The sequence below is a fragment of the Gymnogyps californianus genome, chromosome 14 (assembly GCF_018139145.2).
Source record: "Gymnogyps californianus isolate 813 chromosome 14, ASM1813914v2, whole genome shotgun sequence".
In the NCBI taxonomy this organism is placed as follows: Eukaryota; Metazoa; Chordata; class Aves; order Accipitriformes; family Cathartidae; genus Gymnogyps; species Gymnogyps californianus.
The window spans coordinates 20,742,802-20,752,968 of record NC_059484.1 but is presented as its reverse complement, the minus strand read 5'-3'; the positions used below and the strand labels follow the sequence as shown (position 1 = coordinate 20,752,968).

The following is a 10,167-nucleotide window of genomic DNA, read 5'->3' as shown; positions in this document are numbered from 1 at the left end:
AACTTGGCTTCTCGGAGAGGCGCTGCCCACGGGGAAGCTCCCGCGGGGCCCACGCAACGGGGGGCTCGTCCCTTCCTTCCCCCGTGGCGCGGACAGCCCGGGCAGCCGCTGCCCAGCCATCACGGCAGAGGTGGAAGGTGGGCGCGGGCCGGGGGCGAGGGCCGCGGGGCGGCCGCTGAGGCAGGGGGGGAAGCGGCCGGGGAAGGACGGCCCGGCCGCCTCAGAGCTGCCGCCCGGGGCGGTCCCCCCGCCTCGGTGGGAAGTTGAGGAAGTGAAAGAGGAAAGAAGCGGGGTGGCTTAGCGGCTTCCTCGGCGCGGTCACCCCGGGCTGGCGCCCGCCGGCTCCCCGCGCCCCGCGGGGGAGCCGGGGCCGTCGGGGAGAGGGCGAGAGCCGCCTGACAGGGCGGCCCCTCCGCGCCCGAGCGCAGGCTGCAGTTGCCCGCCTCAGCCAACAGGTTGCACCGTTCCCCCTCGCTTGGGCTCGGCGGGAGCTGCCTGGCGGTGCCGAGCGAGGGGCGGCGAGCGCGGCGGGCTGCGCTGTGCTGTGCTGTGCTGTGCCGAGCCCAGCCGTGCCGTGCCGTGCCGTGGCGAGGCGTGTGGCGGGGCGCGGAGCGGCGGGAGCGGGCGCGTTGCTACTGCCGCCCCTCTCCGTGCCGGCTGTCTCCACTCCCTCTCCACGTCGGGGAGGCGGAGGGAGGGAGGGACGGGGACGGGGGGGGGGGGGGGAGGAGGCCGCCGCCGTCCTCCATTTTGTGGCGGGGGCAGAGCACCGCCGAGCGCGGCGCTGCCCGGCGGAGGGAAGGCAGTGGGGGGGGGGGGTGGAGGGAGGGCGAAGTCCGCGGCGGCAATTAGCGCTAATTAACGGAGGGGGCGCCGCGGGGGTGGTGGTAGCGGCGGCGGCGGGCGGGGCGGGGAGGAGACTAGGTCAGGGTGTCGGGCCGGCGGGAGAAGAAGAAGAAGAAGGAGGAGAAAGAGTGGGGGGAGCGGTGCTGGCCGCCGCGGCGGCCCCCGGAGGGGCGGCTGTTGACTTCCTCTCGCCCCTTCCAGCCGGCTGCCGCCCCCCGCCGCGATGGCAGTTGGCGGCTGAAGGAGCCCCAGCGCCCTCCCCTGGACGAGGTAAGGGAGGTGGGGGTCCCGCGGGGGGCAGAGGCCGAGCCGCGCTGCGGGCTGGCGCCGCGGCCTCGCCCCGGGAAGTTCCCGGGAGGCGGCGGAGGGAGGGGAGGGGAGGGGGGCGGTGGCAGGAATGCCCCGAGCGGAGGGGGGGGGGGGGGGGGGGGGGGAGCAGCAGAGCCGCCCCCGGAAGGATCCCGGAGTGGGACGGGAGGGGGCACGGCGGTGCTCGGCGGCGGAGCCCGGAGCTGTGCGCTGTCCCCTTGAGGTGGGTGCCCAGGGCGGCGGCGGCGGGGCCGCGGAGGACCCGGCCCGGCTGCGGGAGGCGGGGGGACACCCCCCCCCCCCAACCCCCCGTTTCCCCGGGCCGCGGAGCGTCCGCCGCCGGCCCGGCAGCCCGCCCGCCCCTGTCCTTCGTCCGTCCCTCGGCTGGCCGGGGTGTTTGTGTGTTGTTTGGGGAGAGCGGCGCGGGGTCTGCTCGGCCGGGGGGGCGAGGAAGGGGGTGAGGAGCGAGGAGGGGGAGCCGAGCCCGGAGCGCAGCCTTGCAGCCATGGGCTGGTCTTATTTTGCAGAAGTGGGTGTGCCAGGGAGACAGCTCAACAGGTCTCGACACATTTCTCTGAAAACTGTACTTTGCAAAGGAGAATTTATTGTAATCCGGCAGTTTTAAGTATTCGCAGCTTCGCAGCTTTTTCCTCCGTTGGGCAGGCTCTTGCATCTGATTTTTGACACGTTTCCGACGCTGGATGGTTCGCTGCTTTTTTTGATGTTGGGGAAATTGTCAAATGGAATAACTACATTTTTCCTCCCCTTCATGTAAAAAAAGAAGAAAAGGCAAAACTGGAGGTAGATAGTTATAATTTTTTTTCCAGTCACTGTTGCGGCGTCCACCTTAAAACGGCCCAGCGATATTTCCGTGCCTTTTGCAACCTGCGAGATTTCGGGGGGCTGCCGGGGGCTGCCCCCTTCCCATTGTGCGCCATGTGCCGTGGTCCCGGCTGGCAGGCGGCTGGCGGGAGCGCAGCTCCCCGGGCATGACCCAGGAGACCCAGCGCCTCGGCAAGCACGGGTAAGGGACCCTCAGCGCGGGCGCAGGGAAAGGCTGCGCGAAGTGGTGTCGAAGGACAGAGAAGAGTTTTCGGCGTGGAGCTTCTGCCCCTCGGGACGCTGTCCCCCAGGCCGAAGCTTGCTGGGGCCACCTTAAAATTTTTACACGTGGGGTCTTTTTGTTGATCACAGTCTTAACTTTGGCATACAGAAAGTGGCAGCGTTCATCGGCACTCTGGAGTAAATGGGTGGCAGAGGCGGCGGGTTTATAATAAAGACGACCGTAAACTTGTTGTGAGCGCTCTTGGGTTGCTCTGTTTAATGGATAATTCCGTGGCCAGGCTTTAACTTGGGTATTGCCTCCTCTTACAGATTGGGGGGGAGTGCGAGCTGATCACTGTTGGCTGTTTGCTGTTACTGTTAGGCTGTAGACAAACAGTATAGAAAGTTTGCGTAAGAATTTACACTTATTCTCCAAATATTTATGCTCTGTGCTGAAAACAAGTTTCATCTGTTTGTATTTACTACATTTAGGAGATTGTTTTCAGTGTTAGACGTGTTTGGAGAATAGCCGTGAGCTGTTGAAGTGTTTGAGGCTAATAAAAATTCTACTTTATTTTTAGTTAGCTTTTATTTATAAATTTGAGATTTATTTAAAGAATTGTGTTGGGTTTATTTCAGGATTCACGGGTTGCATTTTAAGCTGAACCTATGCAAAAGTAACAGACTTTGTGTTTTGTGGTGGAGAGGTTGTGTAGCTCCTGGACAGTAGCAAACCACTTAGATTTTTGTCTGGCTGGTAGTACCGCGTTTGAGAGCTGGCTCGGGAGGCTTTGGTACCTGTTGTGGGTGATGCATCAAAACCTGCAGGGAGAGAGGGAACTGACTCGGGAAAGGTGATAAATGTCCTTCTCCCCTGCCCTGCTCAAGCTGTAATTAAATACCAGGGATAGTTACCTTCCGAAATTTGTAAATTGGGTACTTTAACAATTCTTGTGCTTCCTTACTTGCTAGGATGGGTAACGGAGCTAGAGAGTGTGTTCAGAAAGATGTCTTGTGCTGTAGTCTGATTCTGAGTTGCATGCAGGCAGACTTACCACTTCATCCAGGTTTAGCAAAGCTTTAAAAAATATACTTCCTTGTTACCAGTCAGAAATTAAAAAAAACCAAAACAAACAAAACCCACCACACCCAAAAAAACAACCAAACAAACAAAAACCCAAAACCAAAACCAGTGGGTTTCAGAAAGATGTGGCACATGTCAGTTTGTAGCTTGATTTGCTGTGCTTTCGTTCTTAGAGCAGCTAAACGATGTTTGCCAGGCTGATGATTTAGGCTTTTTTTTTTTTTTAAGCTGTTATTAAAATATCCTTGCTGTGCTAACTTTGAATGCTTCCGATCTTTTTATAGCTAATGTTACAGTAATGGATTCCAAAGAATTGCTTAACTCGTCAGATCAAGACGAAACAAGGAAAAATGCGCTCATCAGTACCAAAGGAGGGATCGTGATGGACTTTCATCCACCCTTCAGGGGTGGAGCTACTGTACAAGCCCCTGTGTCTACATCTCCTCTCCCTGCGTCTTCTCAGTCAGATTCCAATCAGCAACCTGCTTTGGCTGACTTTTCAAAAGGATTAGTAAACAATGTGCCTCAGCCAGACCTTTCCAAGGCAGTATCGCTCTCAATGGGACTGTACATGGGTGAAACGGACGCAAAAGTGATGGGAAACGACCTTGGATTTTCGCAGCAGGGCCAAATCGGCATCTCTTCTGGAGAAACGGACTTCAGACTCCTGGAAGAAAGTATTGCGAGCTTGAACAAGTCCTCGAGCCTGGCTGAGGACGCAAAGGGAGCAATATCTTCTGAGGTGCCGCTTGAGCCGGATTTCCCAGGCATGGCTGGCCGCAATGTCCCTTTAGAGTCAGGAACTGCAGTCCAAAGCCAGGTTGGTTCAAATGGTGGCAACTTGAAGTTATTCTCTGAAGACCAAAGCACCCTGGATATTCTCCAGGATTTAGAATTGCCGCCGGTATCGCCTGGCAAAGAGCCCAATGGGAGCCCGTGGAGGCTTGACCCGTTGCTAGATGACGGTGGCTTGCTGTCCCCTATATCTGCAGATGATGCTTTTCTCCTGGAAGGAAATCTCAGTGAAGACTGCAAGCCTCCTATTTTATCTGACACTAAACCTAAAATTAATGACCGTGGTGACCTTTTATCCAGTTCCAAAATGCCAATGCCTCAAGTGAAAACAGAAAAGGAAGACTTCATTGAACTCTGTACTCCTGGGATAAAGCAAGAAAACATGGGCCCAATTTATTGTCAGGCAAACTTCTCTGGGTCTAATCTGCTGAGTTCTAAAGTCTCTGCCATATCTATCCATGGTGTCAGTACCTCTGGGGGACAAATGTATCACTATGATTTAAATACTGCATCGCTCTCTCAGCAGCAGGATCAGAAACCAATTTTTAATATCATTCCATCTCTTCCTGCCGGTTCAGAAAATTGGAATAGGTGCCAGGGATCAGGGGATGAGACGTTAGTTCCTTTGGGAACACTCAACCTTTCTGGCAGACCTGCTTTCTCTAATGGCTATTCAAGGTAATTAGTTTTTGTTGCTCTTTATTAAAACACTAGAAGTATGTTTAGCACAACTGCATGCATGCTGGTTTGTTGTTTTGTGGTTTTTTTCCTTTCAAAGTCAGTGATCTCTTTTTCATTTGTTACGTATGGCTGTCTGATCAGACACCACTGATATATATTTATTCCATAGTACGACAGTAGCTTTAACCAAGTACTCAACTATTGGTATGAAAGGGAGGAAAAGAGGAGGGGAGCTGGCATGCTTTAATAAATAAATAAATAAATAAAATTCTAAGATACAACCTAGAGGGAAAATTGAGTACGTGGTAGAAGGATCCATACACAAGGCAGTATAGAAGGAAGTATTTAAGTGTATAGAAAAGCCACTTAATTCTCAAGGGTGAGAAGATCAATCACTGTGGGGGCTTTTTTCTTCCTACTGTTACTTAAATGTTATGCACAAAAATAACTTGGTTGCTGGGTAAATTTCTAGAATTACATTTAAGCTGAACTAGAGTTTTAGCTTTGCTTGGTATTGCATTTACCTTACATGGACAAGAAGATTCAGAGTAGGAGATACTCAGCGGTTTGTTTAATAACTGCATTTAAAGAGATAAGAATATTTGCAGTAAGATTTAAACATACCTGGAATTTAACTCTTTAAGAGAACTGCAGGAGGGCTTGCTTATAGGTGGCTTTTTGAGAGCAGGGTATTTTAGGGGAGCTGGTTAGTACATATTTCAAGTGACTTTGTAGTAGTGCTTTCTACAAGTAATTTAATGATGCAGATGTTCAAGTAAAATACTTTTCCTCTGCCCTTCAGGAGTAAGTGTGATGGTGGCAGCTTTCTCAATGGGTAGCTGTGTACATCTCTTCTCGCAGCCAGGAACGGGTTCTGATTTCAGTATGAACACCTAGTTGTATGTTTTCCTTAGCTATTCTTTGTTTAACATATACTTGCACAAGCACAGTGTTTGGTCTCAATGGGGGAAGAGGTTTTTGCTGTGTTTCTGTGGAGTCTTAGTTAGAAAATGGCTCTTCAAGGCCATATACGTAAAACCAGTAATTGTAGACTTTTAATGAAGTATCTGTTTTAATGTTTTTTTTTTTTTTTATTGCCCCACTGACAATTGATCCCCAGAGTGTTAGCCACCAGTCCCGGGGCTCTCCCTACATGTTATTTTCCCACGGCTTGAATGAAACCTGTGAGGATTTCTTCTTTATTTCAGGAAGACAACTTTTAACTTGCTTTCATTCTAGATTTATTTCATAGGTTTTGATTTTTGGAGTGAAGATGTGGGGTTTTTTCTCTGAAGTGTTTAGAGCAATTTGTAATGTAAGGAATCCGGAAAGGAAAATCGGAATTCGTGGATAAATTCCACTTTGATATATGAATATTGAACGTGCCTTATCATTTATTTTGACAGAGTAGAAATCCTTTGTGCTAACCTTTTGCATAATCAGTCGAACTTCCATGTTGTTTTTGGTTTGTTTTGTGGCGTTTTTTATTTTGCTCTCGTATATCTTTAATGGCAATCATTATAAAATCTGTATCAAAGCAAGAAGAACTATTTCTGGGTTTGGGAGGTGAATTTCAGTGGCTGTTTAAGTAAGCAGATTCCTCGTAGATAATGGAAACATCACTTTTTGAGAATACTTCTGTAAAGTTCCTGCATTGCTTTTATTTTACAGAACTATTTAGGTAGAACGAAGCGCATTCATAGGTGAATGGCTTACACGTAGATGTTTGTCCGGCTTTTGGGGAATTTCATAAACACCGATTTTTATATACTGTGCTTCTGATAACGTTGTGATGAAAAACCCACTCAAGCTACTAATGTGTACAGAATACATCTGATCCTAGAGGAAAAAGGACAGCAGTGCTAGACGTTATCGTTGCTTTTATGCAGCAATTTCGAGGAATGTGCTTAGCGTGTTTGTGTTGGAGCTGAGCAGGCAGCGATAGGCAGGCGTGCTGGGGGCAGCTGGCAGAAGCCCTCGGCAGAGCTCCCGTCGTAGGCGAGGGAGCATCCTCAGCATCGCAGGCGAAAGTCTGCCCCCAGCACTGGATAGTATTAACAACGTTGTGCTGCAAGTGTTTACGTTCCTGCTTCCTGCAAGGTTGTCTTATATTTTATTGCTTTCTTTTGCCTTAAGATAATGGATATTTTATTTCTTCTTAATTTAAGGAATGTGTAAAGAATTTTGGGGTGGCTCCTAGTTAGTTTTGCATAAAAATTCCTTATTTCTAGCCTTTATGGAAGCTGTTCTTACTTCCCAAGGACTTTTACACACTAAAACTATGAAGTCCAATTCTAAAAACAACATTGTTTGGGTTTGCTTTGTTTTTTTCCCCGTAAAATAGAGGCAACTCCATCTTCTTTTTAAAATGTTTGAGATACTAATGAAGCCTGGGTTTGAAGCAGGAATTCTCTTTCTTCCTGAACCTTGTCAGAAATAGGTGGTCTAAACTGGGTTAGTTTAAGGTGATGTATTGTGGATTTGTTTGTTTGTCTTACAGAAGACTTAACAAAATTGGCATTTGTTTTAGAAACAAAGGAAGGACTATCTTGCCAGGTTCCTGTGGTCTTTTTTTTTTTTTTTTTTTTTCTTTTAGGTACTAATTGTGTGAGGTGAAGGCTGGGATTTTGAGAATTCAGCATTGTTAAACTTCAGTTTCCAATAGGAAATATTTCTTGGTGTTGGTAGAAGTATTTGACTATTCATAACACATTAATTATATACTAAACATATATGAAGAAAAGCTGCAGTTCTGTCCTGGTGTTCAGGTAGTATTTAATCTGACTGTTTTAATGGAAAGCATGTAATGTCTCTTTATAGACACGCAGTCTTGAATTGATGTCATGCAATTTTTGAGTGATTTTTGCTTCTAAGGATAGCACAGCGTGCTGTCTTTAATGAGACAAGTGATAATCAGGACTGAGAAAACGAATCAATTTTCCTAAGAACGGTAGGAGATATTCTGAGGATAATAAGCAGAATACGAACTTCAGAAATTTGTTCGAAGTGAAGGAATCGGCAATAGTCATTAAATTGGTGTCTGTATCTCAGGGTTGTAGAAGAGTCTGCCAGTGGTTGTGCTGATGTGCAAAACTTGGAGCTGCAGCTCAGTGTTTCAGCAACTAACACTCAAAATCTTCTTGAGCAGCAGCGGAACTCCGAAGGCGGAGGGACAGCTTCATTCTGGGATTGCTTTGGCGAGGTCTCCCATCTGAGCGAGCAAGCCACCGATCGATCGCAGTGGAGCGAACTAAGGAGAAGGTGGATAGAATAAGAGGGAGGAAAAAAGTAGGCTGAGACAATTTGCCGTAGATTTTCTTTAATAGAAGAAATGAGACAGCATCTGGAAGAGGAGTAAAACAGGCTGAAAGCATTTGGTAAATGCTTCACTGAAGAATTAGAGGGTTTGATGATGTCTGTCTCTGATGGGATATTATTTGTGATTTATTACACAAACGCCAGTGAAAACTGTTAAATTTCAAGGAAATTATTTTAGTAACACACACTTGTAGGACTCTTGCGTGGTATATACATTAAATCCATCGCTCAACTTTTTTTATCCTCTGACTTCCTGGAGATGTGGCTTGTTGTGGGGGGAGTGCAGGACGATGAGAAACAACACAGCGACGCAGGGTTTCTGTGTGCTTTTTCTCTTAGCCTACAGCCAGAATTTACAAAAACTGGGCCCCATCGGCAGTGTTACAGCTTCTCTTATTACATTTGAAATCATTCCTAGTACTTAAGCTTGTGGGGGATAAGGATCGTTAAGGAAGTTTAAGAAAGGGCAAGAGCTGAAAGAAGCCATGAAAGAGGGGGAGAATCTGGAAGGGGGAAAAAGTTTTGCTGGTCAGTCGCGGTCCAAAGCCTTGCTTCTAGGAGAAGTTACCTTTCTGCCGTCACTCTTTAACTGGGATTCTTCTTGGACTCGGACGTTTTTCTAGAAAGAAGGAGAAAAAAGTGATCATTTGCTAGAAATGGTAAAGGTCAGTTGTCCGTTTGTCTTACCGCATTGTTTCAGCTTGGCTTTTGGCCAAGGCCGGTGGCTTGGCACGGTTGGATGTAGTACTTTAAATGTTGTCTGACTCAGCAGTATATAATGTATGGTACATATGGAAATATGTCTTTTTTAATAACCCTATTTTGATATAAAAAACACTCGTTATTTGGAGGGAGCACTTAGGGTTTCAATACTCTATGTTGTGATTTGTCAGCTTAATGTAATACTGTGGTTGGGTTTTGAGTCTTGGAAATAGACAACAAAAAATCTAATTGTTTTGGCAGAAAGGGATGAATCGGGAATGTCCTGCAGAATGCTCTATAAGACGCTATGAAAAGGTAGCTAGATAAATGATAGGTCATGTAAGATGTAATCCACTTTTTCCAATTTTAGCTGATCCATTCAGCTAGCTGATAGCTGAGTAGGTTTTTGTAAGTCCAACCCAAATTGTTAATTTCTGCTAATTTGTTTCCCCCTACAATGATCTCTGTTTTAAACCTAGCTCTAGCATATAAAACCCAAGTTGATTTTCATTGCACGTTGCATTTTTTTATCCATCTTAAATAATGGTTGAACCCGATTGTACTCTTCTGCTGGCAGTGAAAGCAAAACTGTAGTTGAACCAGCTCTACTCACGAATCTTCTCATAAATCTGAAATATGTGTATTACACAACTCCTGCATCATATATCTACTGCGTTAAAGATGACTTTTACACAATGAGAGCAAATTGTCTTGGGGATGCAAATGTCACTTCTTACTTTGACTGTTACTGCTCATTCTGGTAGTGAAGAAGTGGCTAACTACTCTATGCGTATATGTAACTGTAAACTGGATTATTTCTACATTTTAAAAGGTTACCAAGTCCTCCTTTCTTCCTAGGTCCCCTTCTATAGCCACCACCTAGCAGGTGGGCTTTAGGGGGCTTCCTCTATTTATTTATTTTTTTTTAAATGTTGCCTAACTTCAAGTAGTGAAAGTCATAGAGGAAGAATCTGGCACTGTTGCCTTGAATGTAACGCTTACACCAAATTTTGACTGTTTGTTTGTTACACTTGGCAAAATTAGATATGTTGTTTCTCTTATTTCCACACCAGATTCAGTATCACTGTTCTCGTGGTTTAACCCCAGCTGGCAGCTAAGCACCACGCAGCCGCTCGCTTGCCCCCCCGCACCCCTGGGATGGGGGACAGAATCAGGAAAAAAAAAAACCTCGTGAGTTGAGATAAAGACAGTTTAATAGGACAGAAAGGAATGAAAAACAATGATAATGATAATAATATGACAATAGTAATACTAAAAGAATTAAACTATACAAAGCAAGTGGTGCACAATGCAATTGCTCACCACTCGTTGAACAATGCCCAGTTAGTTCCCGAGCCGCGATCCACCCCTCCCAGCCAGCTCCCCCA

The 10,167-nt window shown here is 47.3% G+C and overlaps 1 protein-coding gene across 1 annotated transcript in view; it reads left to right on the top strand.

Moving 5' to 3' along the window:
* The first annotated feature begins 1,024 nt into the window (after nt 1–1,024).
* The window catches only part of NR3C1 (nuclear receptor subfamily 3 group C member 1), a 70,536-nt gene continuing 61,393 nt past the window's right edge, over nt 1,025–10,167 (top strand). Inside the window, exons 1-2 of the mRNA XM_050905312.1 lie at nt 1,025–1,116; nt 3,568–4,756. Coding sequence (XP_050761269.1) covers nt 3,582–4,756 — 1,175 coding nt within the window. The 5' untranslated portion in view covers nt 1,025–1,116; nt 3,568–3,581. The remainder of the gene's footprint in view (nt 1,117–3,567; nt 4,757–10,167) is intronic.